This window comes from Lonchura striata, chromosome 2 (genome assembly GCF_046129695.1).
Source record: "Lonchura striata isolate bLonStr1 chromosome 2, bLonStr1.mat, whole genome shotgun sequence".
Lineage (NCBI taxonomy): Eukaryota > Metazoa > Chordata > Aves > Passeriformes > Estrildidae > Lonchura > Lonchura striata.
Window position 1 is genome coordinate 31,059,653 of NC_134604.1, and position 20,689 is coordinate 31,080,341.

The window sequence follows — 20,689 nt, forward strand, 5'->3', positions numbered from 1 at the left end:
ATCTTCATTGCCATGAAGTGCCAGTTATTATCTATCACATTAACCTTTTCTATAAAATCCACTGTTCGGACAACTGACAATTATTTTACCAAATAAGAGTTCTAGTAACCAGATTTGTGACTTCTGGATAATTTTACTATTTTTGTCTCAGAAAAAGAAGAACCTTCCTAAGAATACAGACATTTGTCTTCCTCCAATTTATTACAATGCTGATGAACACTCCAGAAAAACAAACCCCTCTAAAAACAACAAGCCTTACAGATCTATTTTAAAACTATGTACTTTTCTTTAGGTTCATGTATTCTAGTTTTCTTACCTTAACCATGGGGACCGAGAAAGCTAAAGAAATGTTTGTTTCTTTAATAAACTGGGATGGGAGGGAAGCAGCAATCCCATGAATTGCCATTATTTTTAGCCTGTTTCTGGGGGACACCCATAAAAGCACATGAGACAAGTTTCTCAGCAGAAAGAAATTATGCCAGTAGAACTGTTATCAGAAGAGCAGCATTACTTCCTGTAGTGTCAACTCTGTCAAGCTTAAAGGTTTACTGTGCGGGGAAATTTACACATATCTGGACATAATTTCCTTAAAAATTGTTTTCAGAACTGCGAGTCAAACCGAGGCCTTTCAAGTCTGCATAAAGAAGTAAACTGATGTTCCATAGCATATTTGGTGGATCCAAGCAATTACAGGACCATTTCTAACTCTTACTGTTGTTTTTCATTCTCCTTAAATTACCACATGTAACAATGTATGCAATAAAAAAAGTATGGTTTCTCTTCTACACTGTGCTCATTATCGTTTCCCTACCCAAAAATTAGGTTTCTCCCTTTACTTGCTTTACTTCTTCCTATCCAAATAGAGGCACAAAAATAGATTTTCCTGGGTTTTTTTGTAGTCACACCAATTCTGCCAAAACCTGTTTCCTCTGCCTGCCAGTACACTCAAATTTAATTTCGGATAATTTCGATTTTGAGCTACTTAAGTGCCAGAAGCATAAAGTCTTTCCAAAACCGCTTCTCCATAGTTCACAGCTGTTTTTCCTATTACATCAGTTGAGTTCATTTCAGAGTTCATTCCTCCTTTTGTTCTTGCAAAGGCCCACCGAGAGTGACACTAAATACCCAGAGAGGCTCACGAGGAGGAGCAGAGGGGCTGAATAACACCGCGAAAACGCTTCACAGCGGCACCCAGAAACCAGGAGGGGACCGAGACACCATAAAACCGCTTTAATCTACAAGTATTCGGACGATGCACACCAACACATAAAACACACCCGCCCATAAAGCAGCGGCACGGCTGTCGCCCGCCGGCGGGACGCGGATGTTACCGGGGCAGCGCCGATCCGCGTGGCCGCCGCCGCGCGGCTCCGCCCGCCCGGGCCCCGCTGCGGCCGCTCATCCCGGCGCCGGGCGCTGCTGCCACGCGAGGCAGCCCCCGCCCAGCCCCGCTGGGCCCGGGCACGCCGCCGCCGCCGCCGGCCCCGCTCACCTGTGGGCGGCGGGCCCGCCGGGTCCCCCCGCTGCGTCCATCGCGGCCCCGCCGTTGCTATGGGCCCCCGCCCGCCGCTGTCCTTAGCAACGCCGCGCGGCACTGAGGCGCGCCGCCATTGGCCGGGGCCGCGAGCACGCCGCCCGCCGATTGGCCGCGGCGCCGCGCACGCGCGGCGGGGCGCAACGGCCGCCCCCGTCGCCCGCCGCGGGAGCCGCCCCCGCCGGCAGCGGGGAGCGGGGAGCAGCCCCGGCGGGAGCCGCGGGACACAGAGCCCTTGCCACACACTGCCCCAGGAGAGACCGCCCCGCATACCCCCCACCCCCTCCCCCGTCGCCAAGAGCCGCCCCCGCGGCCCGGCTGAAATCGCGTCCCTCTTCAGCGCCCTAAGGGACACCATCTGTTCGGGCGTGTCCTCGCACGCAGCTCCCGCCGGGTCAGCTGTGGGCCTGTCTCCTCGAGAGCTCGAGGTTTGCCTTCACCAGGATGTCCGCAGCGCTCAGCTTGCCTTGCTCCCGCAGGTAGCTCATGACGTGCGGCCGCCGTCTCCAGGTGACCTTTACTCCGTACTCGTGCTCGGGGGTATCCGTGACCAGTACTGCTGCCGCCTCCCCTCTCCCGCACGGATCAACACCAAATGGCAGCTCTTCTTCTGGATGCCAGGCATGACTACTTGGTGATAGAGTGCTGCTGCATCTCCCGTTCCTTGGGGAAGGAGCCTGTACAGCCTCTGCATCTGAGGGACTAAGGACATCTTGCTCCACAGGCTGGGGAACAAGCTCTCCACAGTTCTCTGGGCTCTTCACCTGGATGTTGGCATTTGCCGCTGTCCCTTTCCTAGGCTGGGTGGGAGAGCATTGTGCATTCTTTATCAAGCAATTTGGATCATCCAAGAGAGGGACTGCATGTCCTTCTGGATTCTCAAAAGTTAAAGGAGGAAATCTGCAGGCTACAGCTCCTCGGCAAGCTCCTCCTGCATGAAATGAACTGTGGTTAGCATCCTGATTATAGGGCTTCTGAGGACCACGATGCTTCTTCTGGCGTGCTTTCAACACCACCGCCTTAGTTGTGTCAAATTGTGGGCATACCTGAAGGGAAAGACATAATAATAAGATAAAAACCCAACCCTTTCCTCCAGACAAATAATACCTACCTGATTCTATTCCCCACCTTTTTTCAGTGTGTTCGTTGAGTAATCTGTTCTGCAGCAAAGCAAATGAGTCACTAACAAAGCTGCTATGCATGAGAAACCTCTGAACTTCAGCATCGTGTTCTGCCACTTTTCTCTGGAAAGTCATTAGGGTGGCAAAAGTGAGCTGTTCTCCGGCAGCTCACAAAGAGCTTGAGATCTGGGTTTTAAAGGAAATCTAATGATGTCTACTCCTGTAACCCCTGAGGATTTAAGAAAGTTCAGAATGGATCCTTTTTCTTTCTGACCTAGCATAACTCAAATAGCTTCAAAGAACTAAATCCTCAGCCTCCCCCAAAGAAGTAGAGGCTGAACTGGGAGAGCAACACAAAATGATTGAAGAATGCCCGCTTAGCTCAATCCCCTTAGATTATGTTAATAGGGTGTTCAAAATCTTCCCCCCAAACATCTTTGTTTCAAAACATAGTTAATTTCTGTATTGTGGAGTAACAGATCACCCAAAATCCACTTCTACAATCAGCTTCCTATAGAAGAGATGGTCCAAGCTCAACAGTCTGTATTTCTGTGAATGATTCTGGACTCATTCTCAAACCCTGAAAATCCTTTCATTACAGTGTTTGTCTTCCTGGTTACCAACAAAAGAGTCAGACTCTGTTTCAGATTCCAGTTTGCTTTTCCCAAGAGCACACCAATCTGAGTTCTTGCTATGGTAACTACAGATCTCCTTCAGCATTCCTAGGTTACAATATAGTTCCTCAAAACACTGAGTGCAATTTAACTAAGGATGGTGATTGTCTAATGTACAGCTGAACTGTTTGACTCCAAAGCCATTTTGCAGGAAAAGAGAAATGATTCTTTAATAATTGTATACTAGCACATACTTAACATAATCCCTGATTTTAAGGATATGGCTTCCGGCTTCAGAGAACATGTAGGGTAGGTTTTACCTATGCAGGAACCTAGTAGTGAAAAAGGTATGAAAAACTTAGATAATGCCAAAAAGAGAGGAGCAGAAAATCAGTTTCCATTGAAACAAGTTGACAGACATTCCGCAGAGGATGCCTCCAGAAGTTACAAACCTATCACAGTTACCAAACTGAGAAATATTTAACAGTTTCAGTACTGATAGCTTCAAACAAATTTTAGAATATTTTAGGAATCAAAGAGCTACCAGAGTGGATGCTTCCACCTCTTCCAAACAAAATGAATGCTTATTCACAGCAGTTATTTCACTTAGTGATTCACAAACTGTAGAGCTAACTGCCTCAAGCAGATACAAAAAAAATTTAAAGAGGAAAAAATTGAAGATGTTCTACTTCAAGGTTAAGGCATTACAAAAATACCTGCAGGTCAACAGGAACAAAGGAATGTTTCATACAGTTTTGAAACCACTCTTCCTGAGTTTGCTTTGTGAAGAGCAGTCAAGCAGCAATAATGTTTAAACAGAGCTCCCCTAGGTGATGACTACTGTTGTATAGGAACAGTCTGTCTTTGCTGCAGCTGTTTGCTTAAAAAAACTAAAGCTTTATATTACATGATATAAAGAGTATTCTAGGACATGGCAAACAGTCCCAAGAAAATGAACCTATCAGAAGATTGGTATGGAGAGACACTACTCAAAAAACATAAATGGAAAAGAGAGCAGGTTAGAACAAATGATTCTGAAGTAAAAACCTATGTTCTCTAAATTTAGCAGTTTCAGATTTAAACAATACACTCAATACTTTAACATCGAACATTTAGAGTTCAGCAGTTATTTTAAACAGCAAGCCAATAAGAAAGGACTCCCCTAATGATTATTTTGTGCAGGGGTTTTGGTTGCTAAGGAAAACAGTGTTTTCCTGATGCGAATAATTTTTCTAGAAGACAAATATTCATTAATCAGTACACACTGCAGACAGTTTATGTCTTCAAGTAACCAAGACCTTAGTGCTTATTCTTAGAATGTCAAGCAACTCAAGCACTTATTTATGCTTTAGACTGATAGAAGGAATTCAGGTCTGGGCTACTAACTTTCCATATCCAGAACAGATAACTTTCTTTTAAGACAGGAGAAACAGGAGAAACTTGAAAACTGTTGGTGTGGGACGCAGGAGGAAAGATAATTTGTACCAACCCAGGCAGCAGAGGTGTTCAGGTCTACAGGTTTTGTAGGCACACGTCTGGGATTCTCAGCCAAATGCAGTGGAGCTTCATAACAATGGATGGGTCCTGCCCGTGGTTTCTCAAGGAAAATCAGCTCTGCCTTCCTGGCCTTGTGGGTACACTTCTTCTTTGGAGGCATCAAAAGGTGTGGTAAAACTACTTAGAAACCTCATGATGCTTGTTGGAGCCAATTGAAGAAAGATGGAAGCACCCTGAGGAGATGCGAAAGTGCTCTCAAATCTGTAGAAGCAAATAAATGGATTTGAAGACAGACTCATTTGGAAACCTCAGATGCAGTTTTTAACAAAAGCAAAACATTTATGCAACAGCACAGTGTATACATCTTGAGGCAGACTTTTTCCCAATAGTGGTTCTTGGGCCTTTTGTTAATTTTCAGGTAGATTTAGAAATGCACTGCAGGAAGGGAAGCTGTTGACCTACTGATACAGCTATGAAAAGAACAAGTCAGCTATGAAAAGAACAAAAAAGCCAAAAAATTTATTTTCTTTTTTTCAATTCAGTCTTGTTTGTAATGCCAAGAAGATATTGTAAGGCTAAGATAATCAGAACTCTTTCCCTTTCTGGTTGCTAACTACCTGTGTGTTTTTAATTTCAAGGGATTTTAAGTTTGTTTTTTTCTTTTTTACAAAACAGAGTTGACATCTCCCGTATTCTACAGATCTTGCATGATTTGTTTTGCCTAATGAATAAGTTTGAACTGAAGTAACATTGTATTTAATTTTCTATTGGAAAACACAGACTCAATTAGGTTGGAAGACCTCTGAAATCATCAAATTCAACCTATAGCCAAACACCACCATGGCTACTAAACCATGGCCCAAGTGCTACATCTTCAGGGACAGGGACTCTACTTCCCTAGCCCATTCGCCTGTCTTCACCTTTCCTGTGAAGAACTTCTTCCTAATGCCCAACTTAAACCTCCCCTGGTGCAGCTTCGGATGATGTCCCCTTGTTCCATCACTAGGTGCTTGAGAGGTGCTTGAGAGAACATGTAGGGTAGGTTTTACCTATGCAGGAACCTAGTAGTGAAAAAGGTATGAAAAACTTAGATAATGCCAAAAAGAGAGGAGCAGAAAATCAGTTTCCATTGAAACAAGTTGACAGACATTCTGCAGAGGATGCCTCCAGAAGTTACAAACCCCACCTGGCCACAGCCTCCTTTCAAGCCCTTGTAGAGAGCGCTAAGGTCCCCCCTGAGCCTCCTTTTCTGCAGGCTGAACACCCCCAGCTCCCTCAGCCACTCCTCGTGGGACTTGTGCTCCAGACCAGCTCTGCTGTCCTTCTCGGGTCCCACTCCCGCACCTCAGTGTCCTGCCTGAACCGGGCGCTGCACTCCGAGTGCCCCAGCAGTGCCGAGGAGAGAGGAACGGTCCCTGTCCCGGCCCTGCTGGCCGCGCTGTTGCTGACACAGGCCAGGTGCCACTGGCCCTCTTGGCCACCTGGGCACAACTATGTTCACCTACCTGACTTACCATAGATCAGCACAGACAAGAAAACGTGACAACATTTCTGAGAAACGCATGAGACTGACACAGCCTGACGGCTTACCTAAGCGGCACCGTGCCCGAGGGTCCTGCGGGCCCCTCTAGCCCGGCGCGGCCGTGACACACACGTTAAACGGCAAAACCCCGCAGCTCTTCACCAGGCGCCAGCGCGCCGCCGGCGGCGCGGGCGCACGGCGGGGCTCCCGGCCGCGGGCAGCACGGCTGAAGGAAGCTGGCGGCACTGCCGCGGCCGGGCGGGAGCGGCCGTCCCGGTACAAGCGCGGCACACCGCGGTGCCGGCGCGACGCGGGCCCGGTCCCGGTCCCGCCGCACATCCGCGCCCGCCGCCGCCGCCGCCCATTGGCCCGGGCCGGGCCCGCCCCCGCCGCCGCTCACTGGCGCAGGCCGGCACGTGACCGGGCCAGCGCCGGGCGCCAAATTCAAACCGGGCCGCTCCGAGAGCGCCGGGGCCGCCGCCCGCCCCGGCCGCGCCCCGGCCGCAGCTGGTGAGTCGCCGCCGGCGCCCCGGCTGGGGTCGGCGCCCCTCGGACGGCCGCGGTAAGGCCGCCGCGCGGCCGGGACAGGGCAGCGCCCGGGCCCGGCCCGGGGCGGAAGGCCCGGGGAGCAGCGAACCCGCCGGCCAGGGCGGCAGCGCGGGGCTGGGGTGGGTGACAGAGGAGCTGGGAGCGCCCTGGCCGTGCCCTGCCTGCCCCCGCGGGGCCGCGCCTGCACAGCCCTGCTCCCGGGCCTGGACGGGGCAGCAGATCCAGGCCTTGGGAAGGGACGCGCTCCCGTTCCTGCTCGCAGGAACGCTGCCTGTCGGAGGCTGGCTCAGGGTTCTGCTTCTGGCGCTGTCTCTCCTTAAGGGGGAGGAGCAGATCTCCAAGGGCCATGCTTGTGCCGGGTGCCAGAACCCGCGTGGAATGATCGCTGGGCTGTCTGCTCACTGTGCATAGGGCGTTAGCTCAGCTTGTTATCCGCTGGACTCTGCTTTCTATCAATGTAGGGGATTCTTACTGAGAATTTTCTCGTTTACTAGCTGACCCCGTCAAATCTAGTAATGCAAAAGGCCTCTCTTTTTTGGTATCTGTTTCTATTCTGCTTGCCATCTCTAATGACAAACAATAACTACAATTTGCATATTGTTCTGCTTTAGTTTTCAGAAAGGCACAGGTTCCACCAAATTCCTGATGGCATTATTAGCAATATTCTCATAGCATCTTACCCTGGAAGCAGTATCTCTGAATTTCATTTCCTCTGCTTCCAGCTTTATAGTCTAAACTACCTATTGTCCAAAAGTTTGACATCTAAATTGTATGCTACCCAATGATGAATTTATGTGATTCTTAACAAATACAAAAGGAATTAGAAGCACATTTACTTGGTGTCTAGCTTAAAGCACCTTACTTCTGCTGCATTTATTATGTGCTTTTGTAGTGTTCAGGGTAATCTCTGCTTCCCAGATCTTAAACCATCTGTAAATTCCCTTTTCACACAGGTTATATAATCTGCTGCTTAGAGCAATCAGCTATAAGAATCAGCACTGCTGTTTCTATATTCCGCCTCCCCTGCAGCTTGCTGGCTGACATGGTCAAATTGCCCTACAGCTAAGTCTTTTTGTAAAGCACATACACACTTTGCTCATTATTATGTACTTTATGATGCACATTATCTACTCTGCAACTCTCTCATCCTGCTTACACAAAGTGTGGATTAGGGAGGTACAGTATGATTTTTCAGTAGCCTTGTCTGCCTTATTAAATGCTTCTAATTTTAATTTTCCTTTTGCATTTCTAGCTTTGTAGCAACTGCAACTGCTGAGAATGTGTGCTCTGTGGGAGGTCTTGAGATGATTTGCTGCACCCTTTATGTTGTACCTTTTGTTTTGCAGGATTTGTTTCTCTCCCTTTCAATGGAGAGTGACAGTATAGATCAATAATGAGGACCAGCCCTCGCAGGCCCTTAATTCTCAAAAGACGAAAACTGACCCTCCCACAGAATGGTGAATCCAGTACTTCAGCAAGAGATGAGAAGAGAGGTCAGGATGAAAAGGCTCCTAAGCAGGAGCACAGGCAGGAAGACCAACACAACAGACAACCCAGAGACAAAAGGGACGGTGGCCTGCAGAAATTCCCAGCAGGAATAAAGATAATTGACCATCCTACAATGCCCAACACACAGGTGGTGGCCATCCCTACAAATGCTGATATCCAGAGCATTATAGAGGCATTGACAGCAAAAGGAAAAGAATGTGGCAACAATGGACCAAATAAGTTCATTCTCATTAGCAGTGGGGGCACATCCCGTTCAGCAGGTCCAGCACCATCGCAGCATCTCCCATCAGAGAAGAAAGCCAGTGCAGGCAACAGGGCTGCAGTTATTCAAGAAAGAGAGAAGAATGTTGCACAGACATCTGGTCTTGCAGGTAGTACAGAGCTCTGGCATTCAGGAGTTGGTCCTGTGGTTGGACAGGGACAGTATGTAGCCTTTACCTGTTTGTTTTTTTTTTGTCCTGACAGACAAAGAGATGTGAAATGGGCCAAGGAGTGCAGCACTTGCATCTTGGTTTGCAGTAATTATTAATATTTTGTTAATTACAAAATACCTATGGATTGGATTCTAATAATGTACCTAGCTTTGCATATGTAGTGAAATCTGAAGGATTATAGTGGACATATTTTTTGGTGGAAGACATCTGTGCTTCTGATTTAAGTTTTGTGCTAAATCTTTCTATTTCTTGAAGTACTTGATCAACATTGTCCTGTTTTGGTTGACAATAGCCTGGTTTGAGTGTTTATTTTTAGAGCCTGCAGCTCTTTTCAGAAATTGGGCAACTACAGGAATCAAAATCAGGAATTCAAGATGAATTCCTTCCACAATACTAGTGTTGCAATACCATCTTTTAGAAGTGTGACTGGTGCCTTCCTTTTGACAGCTGTGATGAAGGAGTAGCAGGGTTACTTGTGAGAAAGCAGAGTTATGGCGAGGGGAAGGCTGTGTCTGTAGCCCACCTGGGCTTCAGTAAAGCCTTTCACACTGTCTCCTACAGCATTTTTCTGGAAAAGCTGGCAGCCATGGCTTGGTCAGGTTCACTCTTGACTGGATTAAAACTGGCTGGATGGCTGGGCCCAGAGAGTGGTGCTGAACAGTGCTGCATCCAGCTGGTGACCAGTCACTGGTAGGGTTCCCCAGGGCTCAGAGTTGGGCCAGTCCTGCTTTTCTCTGTGTATCAGTGATCTGGATGAGGGGATCAAGAGCATCCTCAGCAAACTCACAGATGACATCAAGTTGGGTGGGAGTGTGGATCTGCTGGAGGGCAGGAGGGCTCTGGACTGGCTGGATCCATGGGTCAAGGCCAATTGCATGATGTTCAGTAAAAGCAGGTACCAGGCCCTGCAGTTGTGTTGCAAAAGCACCAGGCAGTGCTAGAAGCTGGGGGAAGAGTGTCTGGAAAACTGCCTGGCAGGAAAAGAGCCAGGACTACTGGTCAACAGCAGCCAGGAGCCAGTGTGTGCCCAGATGGCCAAGAAGACCAATGACATCCTAGCCTGTACCAGCAATACTGTGTTCAGCAGGACCAGGGGAGAGATTGTCCAGTACTCAGCACTGGTGAGGCTGCATCTTGAGTTCTTTTTTCAGTTTAGGGTCACTCATGACGGGAAAGACATTGAGGTTCTGGAGCATGTCCAGAGAAGGACAACATGGTGAAGGGTCTGGAGCACAGGTCTGATGAGGAAGAGCTGAGGGAGCTGAGGCTGTTCAGCCTGGAGGCTCAGGGGGACCTTGTCACTCTCTACAACTGCCTGAAAGGGGGTTGTAGAGCAGTGGGGGTTGCCTTCTTCTAGGCAACAAATGACAGGACAAAAGAGCATAGCCTCAAGCTGTGCCAAGGAAAGTTCAGATAGGACATAATGAAGAACCTCTTCCCTAAAAGGGTTGTCAAGCATTGGAACAGACTGTCCAGGGAGGTTTGGAGTCACCATCCCTAGAGGTATCCAAGAAACAACTGGATGCTGCAGTCAGTGCCATGGTCTCATTGATAAGAGGGTGTTTGGTCACAGGTTGGACTCAATGGTCTTGGAGGACTCTTTTAGCCTAATTTATTCTGTGATTATTATGTGGGCTTATTATCCCAACAGGCAGTGGAGAGACAATGAGTTCTGTGTTGGACAACAGTCTCACCAACATCCAGTGGCTGGGGAAGATGAGATCTGATGGGCTAAATCCCTCTTCTGTGAAGGAAGACACAGAGAAAGAGAATCAGATACCTCTGCAGGAAAGAGTCAAGGCAAGTAGGAGAATACAAGAGTGTGCTAAAACTTTTGATAAGGAGGTAATCTAGGTGGATCAGAATACTTGCAAGAATTAGGTATTGCTATCTCTAAGTAACCTGATTTTAACCTTTACTGATATGAATAGCAGAACCCAGAGGATCCAGGGATGTTCCATGGGCCTTCTTGTCAGCTTCGCGAACATTCATTCAGACTGAATCTTCTTTCTTTCAGACTGAAGAGGAAGCTGCTGCTGCTGCTATTCCTACTGCTGCTGAGTCCTCCTCATGTCAGGATTCGGTGTCAGAGCGACCTCCTTACTCCTACATGGCCATGATCCAATTTGCCATCAACAGCACGGAGAGGAAGCGCATGACCCTGAAGGACATCTATACCTGGATTGAGGATCATTTCCCTTATTTTAAACATGTAGCTAAGCCAGGTTGGAAGGTAACCAGCAGCCCTCAAGTTGCTGTGGGTGATGTTACATGCCTTCTGGATCAAAATGAAAAGTTATTCCCCAGCCTGCAAATCAAGATGGAAGCTCATTTAAACGTTCCACCCCAAATACACTCTCACTCCAGATGTTCACTGTACCACTTCTTGTATCCCTTGCCTCATCCTACTTAAACAAGATGATGGGATGTTTGAGCACTGGAGTGAGAACTGGGATCTCAAGAGTACATAGAATAAGAGACTGATGACAGGGTTGGCTGGGTACGATGTGAACATGAAAGTTTGGTGTTGTTTGCACTTTGGAATGTAATCCCTCTGCTAGGACAGCTATGTTTGAGGTGGGCCTTGCTGTGCTGATAACAAAACTGCTGGTTTTCAACCTCCCATTCACTCCTTTCTCCTCAGAACTCCATCCGGCACAACCTGTCCCTTCATGATATGTTTGTCCGTGAGACATCTGCCAATGGTAAAATCTCCTTCTGGACTATTCACCCTGATGCAAACCGTTGCCTAACATTGGACCAGGTATTTAAGGTGAGTTGCCTCATGCAAAGAAAATAGGACAGGCTATCCAGTTTCTAAATGCCACACTAGCCTGATGCACCTTATTTTAACTGTAAGATCAAACTGCGTTGATTCAGCCTCTTTGTAGAAGCTGGATTCAGTCATTTCACTTGACAAATAGACAAGCGCTGCATTTGAAAGAAAAGATGCTATGGCTGTGCTTTTGATCTGGAGCTTCTGTAAGATGTGTTTATTCTTCATGTGCTCTGCCAAATATAATAGGTTGTTCACCTTCTTTCCATGGGCCTGATATAAATTCCTAATAAGAAGATTTACACTGAGGCCAACCAGGTGTTCCTATGCTGTTTGATAAGTCAGTCATAGGATGGAATTGTGCTAGCCCAAACAGGTATTTTAGGAAGATTTTGTTCGGGAAATAGAGCTTGAGAGTCTGGTATAGGTGTGTTTAGAAAACTGTTGTGGTTTCTGTTGTGGGTGGGTGGACTTCTTTGTTTGCTCCAATTGTACAAGTTTTAAATGTCCCATTTGTCTCCCTCTTTGGCTGATGACTTAATCTTAAATTTTTTTCTTGCTCAATGCCTTCTGCCACCGGCAGCCGCTGGACTTGGGGTCACCAACATCGCCTGAGTACTCTGAATCAGTAAGAATTACCATCTGGCTCGGGGCATTGTCTTCTTCCAATGGCATCTTCCATTCTCTTCTTGCCACTCACTGAAGGAAAGGACAACAGGCTTGGGGAGGGGGATTGGTTCACTGCTGCATCTACTCATACAGCTCTGTGCTGTACCCTTTGTGGGGAGAGGGGTCTAGCCAAAGGTTGACAGTCTATCAAAATGGTAAATCTGGACAGCTTAGAGCAACTTGGAAGTCTACTGCTGAAGTAGGCTGCAATGGACACCGATAGGCTTCAGAGAACAAGCCCAAACAGATTTCTGGTAAAATCATCTCCATGGCAACAGTTCCAATGTATTCTGGAGCTCAGATCCAGAGAGAATAGGATCTCTCTGTGGGTTTTCATTTTGTAACCCGCTGAACTGTGTGTGACTCTTAGAAGGATGAGCCTGTTTGCTATTGCTGTTGCATTCAGCAGTTTTAACAGTGACTGATTTGCAAACATCCAGTCAAACACTTTTCTGTCACAGCTACAACCTTGGCCTTCTTTCCATCTGCTCCAAAATCTGATCCCATTGCTGCCTCTGCTATTCCATTGAACACCTATCTGTATCCAATAGACAATAAAGCCATCCTATTCATTGTTTCTCAGGCACACAGTGTGCCAAAACCAGCTCACTTCTGCAGTAGAGTCTGCAGCTGGAGCAGCTCTGTCATGTCATCTCTTTTCCTACACAGCTTTTGGTGGGCAGCTGGCTTTGGGATGGCTGCAAACCAGCAAGTGGCACAGACCTAGAGCCAGCCTGAATGTTGGGTGCTAACAGCTGCTCTCTTTGCATTAGTCCAGCACAGACCTCTGGTTTCACAATTCTCAGTGCGGCAGCAGAATAAATGCGGATTCTTTTCTTTTAATCTCTCTTTTTCTCCTTCTCCTCTTATCTCACAATGACTGCAGCAACAAAAGAGTAATCTTCCAGATCCTCTGAAGAACATGGGAAGCAAAACTGAACCCCAGAATTCACGTAAGTGTCCACATCACTCTAGGCCAAAGCAAATCAATCCAATAAACCTGGGGCATTCTCATAGATTTCTTTAGGAGTGGAGTGTGTTATCCCTGTTTGCCAGCTTTTATGCTTCTTACTGCCAGGTTTGAAATGGAAAGCAGTAGTGTTTTGTCTGAGACGATGTGATGGTGAGATCCTGGGCAATGGGCACTCAAATGGAATGAGAGCCCAAACCTGAGGGGTAGGATCTGCATGAAATGTTATTTTCTCGTTCATGAGGCTTCTGGCTTGGTATTTGTATCCTTAAAGTTAGCAGAGAAGGCAAGTGATCTGATAAAATGTTTCTTTTGGGGTGTCTAGAAGGACTTTCTCTAAGCTGCCTGGGTTTCAAGAGGTAGCAGTGGAGAACAGGCAAAAGTGAGTCCCTTCTTTTCCCTTCCAGGCCGAAAGATGAAGCCTTTGCTTCCTCGTGTCAACTCCTACCTGGTTCCAATCCAGTTCCCTTTGAGTCAGCCTCTTGTCTTGCAGCCTTCTATGAAGGTTCCCCTGTCCACGGCACAGGGAGCATCTTTTAACAGCACAGAGACTTTGCAGAGCAATAAGCGTGTGTGCATTGCCCCAAAGGTTGGTTTCTTTTTTTCCAAGGAGTTTTGAGGAGGTTAGTGTGGGTTTTTTCCTGTTTTTTTCTTCTTTATTTTTTATCTTTTTTTATAAGTGAGGTGAGGAGGGGGCTAGGTAGGGTGTGGGGATTTTTTTAAGGAGGGGAGTGTTCGCTTGGATTTTTTGTTGTTTGGTTTTTTTTATATCTCTTGCCCTCAATGAACCTTTTCTTCATATTGTTCCTTTATCTTTACTTAGGTGCTCTAAACTCTAAGCTCCTATAAAGGAACTAGTTAGTGATAATCCTTGCTATCCTTTACTGTCTCTAGGCTAACTACTACCTCCTAGTTTATTTGCTCTAAGGATGTTTCCATAATTCACTAGAGGAAGGGGCCTTATGGCTTGGTCAAGACAATTTTTCTTTACTGCTGGGATGTGAAGAAAGAAGAATGGGAGGAATGGCTTTGTTCTATCCTAAAACATCCATATTTTTGGTAGCTCTGTAGACAAACAACAATTAGGAACTTCTAAAAGGGTGTATATTTCATGTAGTCTCTTCCCAGAGTATTTCCATATCTGATGTTTGCTAATACTGTGAGGTTCACAGTTATTCTGGGCTCAAGAAAAACAGCTATTAAACAGATCTTTTTCTTGGCATCTCACTGACTGCTCTTGTATGTGTAGACATTGTAAAGCTTTAGCTTCCTCCATCCTGTCTATAACCATAATCCTATTTTCCTTTGTATGCCTGCTGCTTTATGTTCTCTCCAGCTATGATTTATCTTTCTCCTGTGGTCTTTTTCTCTTGATAACCTCATTTTTTGTCTCTTCTTTTTCCTTGGTTTCTGGGAAAACTGCCCTCATTCATTTTGTTATTCCCATTTAGATAATATAAGAAAAAAAATCAAAGGAGTTATATTTTTTCCAGAAATATTCAGCTCTCCTTCTGCCTGTACTCCCAGAAGTTCTTCAGAGCAGGAGTGCTCTGAAGGGTATGACTTTGTCACTTAGCTAGAATCCTTCCCATGAGACCCTTAGGCTTCTTTCTAACAGTTTAACAGAGATCAATCTCAGTCTGTTATAATTACTCCTTCCTGAATATCTTCCTCTTACCCTTTCTGCTGACCTTAAATGTCAGGCTTTTTTCTTTTCTTTCCATGGTTATTTGGATTTTTGGGTAGCTTAGATCCTTGCTTACTGACTGCATGTCACCTGTGTTTCACTGTAGATGTCACTGTCTGCAGAAGAGTCATCCTCTTTACCCACGGCTGTTGTCAAGGAGGAGGGTCAATGTGATGAAGGTTTATTTTCCCCAAGCCATTCCGTACAGGAGAACAGCTCCCAGCCTGGGGAGGAATTGTCTTCTTTCCCTGAGGGTGCCTGTGTCAAGGAGGAAGAAGGCTCTCAGCTGGATCCCTGGCTGTCCCCATTTGCCTCAACCGTAACGGTCAAGGAAGAGCCAAGCTTGTTCCTCCCGGACTCATCCACAAAGGAGAGGAAACAGTTCACCAGACTGAAGTCCCCACCTAAGGCAGTTTCTGACTCTTTGGTTATAAAGAGGAGAGAAAGGAGGGAGGTGGGCAGATCCAGAAGGAAACAACATCTAGCACTGTCTCGTTCAGAAGAGCCTGTCCTTGTTTTGCCAGAAAGCAGCAGCTTTGACTCTTTCCAGTTAGGGGCAGACCGTCCCTTCCCCCAGGAAAACCAGCCCCTTGAGAACATATCACAGCTCAGCTGCTCACGGGGAGAAGAGGGGGCCTTTAAAACACCAGTCAAAGACATGTTCAGCAAATTGCCTGTTTCTTCCACTCCCAGCAAAGTCTCAGCCACTACTACCCCTTCACTTGAGGTCCTTGATCCCTGGAAGTCTGCTTCCTTAGCCAAGGGAAGTCATGAGCTGGACTTCAGTCCAGTGAAAACCCTTCCATTGCCATTCACACCCCTCCAGGACAACCAGGATTTGCTGGGTTTTAACAGCACACCCCTTAAAAATCCTCTCTTTGATTCTCCTCGAGAACTGCTCAATACAGAATCCAGTGACATGGTCCTTGTGCCCCTCACGAGCTCTCCAGTGTTTATTCGTGACACTTCCAAGCAGTCCACTGTTGAACTGGCAGCCTCTGGCTTTACTGAAAACCGGTCACTCATGGAGGGTCTTATCCTGGACACCATGAATGACAGTCTCAGCAAAATCCTTCTAGATATCAGCTTTCCTGGTCTTGAGGATGAAAATTTAGGAACAGACATTAGTTGGTCTCAGCTCATGCCTGAACTGAAGTGAATTGGCCTGAGGACTGAATTTGACATGTTCTGATGTTACAGAAAGAACTCCACTGTTCTGAGACTCATTCATGTAATCTAAAACAAGTGCTTGTGACTAGTTCCCACATTGATGGGAGCAGAGAACATTACTGACTCCTGCTAAGCTAGGAGACAGGCCCATCAGCTGCTGTGGGCTTCCTTTATAAGATGCTGTAGAATTTCAGTGGAACAAGATGATAGACTTTCTCTAGCCTTGTGCTAGAGATAGCCTCTCTCCAGGGGTTCTTATCATGAGAACATCTAGGTAGGCCCTGAATGGCATTTGCTACTCAACATATCAGAGGAAACAGTAGTACAATAGGAAGAGCCTGGGAACCCCTTCCCAGCTCTGTCCTAATATCCCTTTACTTTGTTCCCCTATTGCTTAGTATCTTCTATTTTTGTAAATACTGTACATTCCTTAAATTAGCCCTTAATTATAATAATTTTATTATTGTAGGATTATGGGAATATTTGGCCTGGTAAGGGTTTGACCTAGAGTGTATTTGCATATGTTCACATTCCTTCTATTCTTCTACCCTAGTTGAAAGCCCAAATTTATTTTTTTTTTTACTTCAAAACCACGTTGGCCTAGGTTGTTCTAAAGGTTGCTGGGGCAAAGATCTGAAAAAATGTTTATATGTGACCCAAGTCAAACTGAAATAGGTTATCTGGATTGCAGCATTCCAGGCTGGAATGGAGAAGAACTTGGATCAAACCATATAGCTCTTCTGATTCCAGAGGCCTATGATGTACCTAGAGGACTAGCTAGAGACACTGTTGCAGCAGATGGACCTCTATTGAATGGTTAAAGCTGCCTTCTTTACAGTCAGCAGTTTAAAATGTAAAAGGGAATGTAAAATGTATTGTATTCCTTTTAAATATAAAGGAAATGCTGATATTTCCACTGAAAATTGACTTCTGGAAACACAAGGCGTGTATTGCTTGGTGCAATAGAACAACTCTTCCTAGTTCTCTAAAACTTAAGTAATGGAAGAAATTGTCGTGGCAAAGATCTGATCCTTCTTGCAGACAAGTGGTGACTCCTGTATCCAAATGCTCAATAATGCTTCTGTGGCAACACAGCTGAGTGTTATCTGTACCAGCCGTAACAGCCTGCTGGGATTGGCCCATAGCACGACAACCCCTTGTCCTTATCTCATGTCTGTGTGCTTTGTGATCACTGTGTGACCATTTGGACATTTTCAGGCCTTGTCGGCCAAACCACATTAGATTTAGTTAAGTCACTGCTTCATAAAACACACTTGTTCTTGCTGCTTATGGATAAATCCTGACTATATGAATCAGCATACAAATATCACAACACCACTAGCAGACTAATTTCTGTATCTTCCAAAATGCAAAATAAATATTGCATGAAACTATAGATGTGTGTTGTGGTTTTCAGTACCACAGTGTTCCTGTGTACTTTTTAGAGGTTATGTGCCCTCATAAAAATGTTTCCAAACTTTGGTTTAATGGTTATTATTTCAGTTTTTCTGGGGTTACATGGCTGCAGGAACAGCCTGGTTTCATAAACTTTCTAGTACATCTTACACAGCTGTTAACACTCTGCTTGGCTCTCTCAAGGCATCCTCTCTCCCTTTCCTCTCACTTCTTGCTCCTGAGAGGATGTGTGCACACAACTGACACCTGAAAGCCAGCTAACTAAGATAATGTCTTCAGCAAATACTGAAATTTTCTTGTCTTTGGTGTCAGTTCCTGGCAGGTTCTCCCCTGCTGTCCCTGTCAGCTGAGGTGCTTTGATGGCCACCTCACATTTTATTTTGAACACAGTAGTGTGCCAAAGTTTTATTTCCCTTCTTGTTACATACTCCAGTGAGAGCACTGCTTAAAGGAAATTATATCAAAAAAGGTGGAGGGAACAACAGATAAAATTCCAATGGGCAGTTCTACCTCTTGCTCCCAGAAGAGATGTCCCAGTATTTTGGCCAAACTAGTTCAAAGCACCAGCTGGTGAGGACTTAATCACAAAATATTACTATTTCTCTCCATTTATGTTTGATTCTGCCTGGATGCTTTCCTTAAGGAAAGGCAGTTATCACCTGTCCCTCTGCAGGCTCAGTATTAGGGTTATAGTGTAGAGGTGTGATCTTGTCAGGCAGTGGATGCCTCTATCCACCCTCCTGCAGTAAGAGCGGGGCCATACTTTGTGTCTTCTCATCAGCCCAAGAGCAGGAAGGCACAGCTCTTCACACCCTTTGCACAGCACTCCCAGGGCTTCTCTGAGTAATGTGTAGGAGCATCCCAGGATTGTCCTTGCATTCTGATAATAGACAAAGCTGTTTAACACCTTCTAGCGTGTAAAAGCAAACATTAATTTAAGATAAAAATTTTAAGGGATCTGGGACATGCAAATCTACAGGGAGCCAGCCAGTGCTGCAGATGCTCTGCTCTGACAACTCCACTCAATACCTGGAGTGTGACAGACACAAGGGAGACGGTAATTCCCTTTCATTGGTTGAGTGGGGTTCCTCCCACTATGTTTTGTCAGCTGAAAAAGAGTGCATGCTCACTGAGATGAGGCAAGCAAGGATGATCGCCACCCTTTTACTTTTGCAACTTGGCTGGTAGAGGAAAAACTTGATCACTTCCCTGTATGGAAGAAAAGAGATCCTGCTTTACATGGCAGAAACCTTTTCATGAGGATGTCAGGCCTTCATTTCTCCCAGAAGGCAATCTAGCTCTTAACAAAGGTGAAAATTTCTTTTTTAGTAAAGTACTTGACTTCCTCTTTAAAATGCACAATAGGCTCAGAGAAAAAAAATGACAGGCTTGAAAAATGGTTTGGTGAGCTTCCTGAACAGAAATTGTTTTTCTCCCCACTCCCCTTTTTCCAGAAGAGGTGAGCTACAACTGGATAAAAAGATCTTCAGGGCAAAACAGAGTATTAGCTGCCTGAGATTAAGGAGAAAATGTCCTGCTTCACTACTCATCTTAGACTGGCTTCTTGCTTTGAAACAAGCAGAGTTTTAGAACGTCAAGACCCTGAACCTCAACTGCTGATGCAGGTCAAATGACACATTTGTCCTTGCATTTCAGTTACAACATTTATTGGAAAAATAAGTATAATAAATACCCAGTTACAGTTTACAGACAGAAGATTATACAAAGCAGATTCTCTTCCACATCTCAAAATCTGTGGGAAGTCATTATATAGAGCACACTGATGAACTGTTTGCATACAAATATATAATCAGAATTATTTATCCTCCACATCTGCTTTTTTTTTTTTTTTGATGCACCACATTTAAAATGAGAAACATCTAATGATGTTATTTAATAGAGTTAAGGAAAACAGCCAGCACAAATTATTACTGAACTACAGTCAGATGTGGATTTATGCTCCAGTACCTGCTGTTGGTCTCTATTATCTTCTCATGGATGTAAAAAATGTTGCTGCCAACAGGGCCTCTCTTTATTTAGCTGTGTTATTTGTAGAAGGTAGGTTGTCTGTACTCATCTGTGGTTACAAACAAGAAATTGGCTCATTAGAACCCTGACTGTTTAATGGATGGAAAAATTTTCCAACAGGCCAAAAACCCTCATCTTCACTGGACTTGAGAAGAATCTCTTAATATTGTTGATATTTTTTATAAAATACTGTTTTTCACTACCAGTATGGTATCTTGGTGCATTGTATTCTTTCACATTTGATGTATTTTTCTGTAAATTTCAATAAAGACAAAGTTTTGGATAATATCATTATGCAACAGGCCAGACCATTCTATCTCAACTTTATACTTTTCTTATGAAGTAATATGCCTAGATTACTTACATGTTTTGGGTTTTTTTTTACTCTGAATCCTGAGATTGCATGTTTGTCTACGCACAAAGCTATTTTGCATTCTGGAACTGTGAAAGGTCAGGAATGCAGCAGAACTGACACCAGAAAGCACATCCCTTGGAACTTGTGGGATCACTGAAGATGCCTTCAGCATCAATATGGTCCCCCAATTATTTGCAAATAATGTCAATGACACAGAATGGTCTGATCTGAGGAGCTCCATGCTGTAGCTAATTAGTTCCTGACAATCTGCACTTTGCTATGCATACCCAAGGGACAGGCATGCTACAGTGATAAGAGCTGTTTTGCTTTTTCCCATGGCTGACTCTCAGGTTTAATTTATTTCCTGTTTTTATTAAAATCTTGAAGTCAGGAGACCATGAGATAATCTCAGATGCCATTTAAATCATGCTAGGCCCTAGCCATCAAGAATGTAACAAACAGCTGATGTACATAACAAATGCAGCCCAAAGACTAGGAGACAAAAGGAGTCCAGTACTTAAAATCAAAAATAAAATTACATTGTCACAGCAGCATTGTTGTCCATCAAATCCCTGGGGTGATAACATATCCCTTTGCCACTGTATGTGCATTGTGTACACAAAGGTGCTTCTGCACTACAAGTGCTACTGTGCTGGTGATTCCATCATAAAATCCTGAAAATTCAGGATATATAGCCTGGTAATAGCCATTCTGAATATCAGCCTTGGGTAGAGTTATTCTGGGGAGAGAAGGAGCAGGGAGCACAAGGAATGTAGTTCAAGCAGCCCAATTGCTTCTAAAAATGGGAGCACAAGAATATTTTGCTCAGATTAAAAAA

General features: G+C 45.3%; 4 protein-coding genes across 5 annotated transcripts in view; 2 read left to right on the top strand and 2 right to left on the bottom strand.

Annotated features, from left to right (window-relative positions):
• TULP3 (TUB like protein 3) overlaps positions 1 to 1,566 on the bottom strand; it is a 32,093-nt gene extending 30,527 nt beyond the window's left edge. Inside the window, exon 1 of the mRNA XM_021548904.2 lies at positions 1,493 to 1,566. Coding sequence (XP_021404579.1) covers positions 1,493 to 1,533 — 41 coding nt within the window. The 5' untranslated portion in view covers positions 1,534 to 1,566. The remainder of the gene's footprint in view (positions 1 to 1,492) is intronic.
• Positions 1,567 to 1,822: 256 nt separating this feature from the next.
• On the bottom strand, positions 1,823 to 6,491 carry RHNO1 (RAD9-HUS1-RAD1 interacting nuclear orphan 1). 2 transcript variants are annotated; one of them, XM_021548881.3, is made up of 3 exons: positions 6,357 to 6,491; positions 4,759 to 5,027; positions 1,823 to 2,580 (listed from the first exon to the last, which is right to left on the bottom strand). In XM_021548881.3, the coding sequence occupies exons 2-3, from the start codon at positions 4,924 to 4,926 to the stop codon at positions 1,930 to 1,932; spliced, it is 819 nt and encodes a 272-aa protein (XP_021404556.2). In that variant the 5' UTR covers positions 4,927 to 5,027; positions 6,357 to 6,491; the 3' UTR covers positions 1,823 to 1,929. The 2 variants fall into 2 exon arrangements, with proteins under 2 accessions (XP_021404556.2, XP_077637399.1); XM_077781273.1 differs by lacking the exon at positions 6,357 to 6,491 and having other exon boundaries at positions 4,759 to 5,653.
• A 228-nt stretch (positions 6,492 to 6,719) lies between these two features.
• Positions 6,720 to 10,634, top strand: LOC144248340 (forkhead box protein M1-like). Its single transcript, XM_077790430.1, has 5 exons — positions 6,720 to 6,798; positions 8,184 to 8,769; positions 9,228 to 9,374; positions 9,526 to 9,665; positions 10,432 to 10,634. The coding sequence occupies exons 2-5, from the start codon at positions 8,231 to 8,233 to the stop codon at positions 10,632 to 10,634; spliced, it is 1,029 nt and encodes a 342-aa protein (XP_077646556.1). The 5' UTR covers positions 6,720 to 6,798; positions 8,184 to 8,230.
• A 241-nt stretch (positions 10,635 to 10,875) lies between these two features.
• LOC110480827 (forkhead box protein M1) lies at positions 10,876 to 16,041 on the top strand. The gene is made up of 6 exons (XM_031507927.2): positions 10,876 to 11,013; positions 11,425 to 11,553; positions 12,140 to 12,184; positions 13,112 to 13,178; positions 13,603 to 13,784; positions 14,989 to 16,041. The coding sequence occupies exons 1-6, from the start codon at positions 10,891 to 10,893 to the stop codon at positions 16,039 to 16,041; spliced, it is 1,599 nt and encodes a 532-aa protein (XP_031363787.2). The 5' UTR covers positions 10,876 to 10,890.
• Positions 16,042 to 20,689: the final 4,648 nt, after the last annotated feature.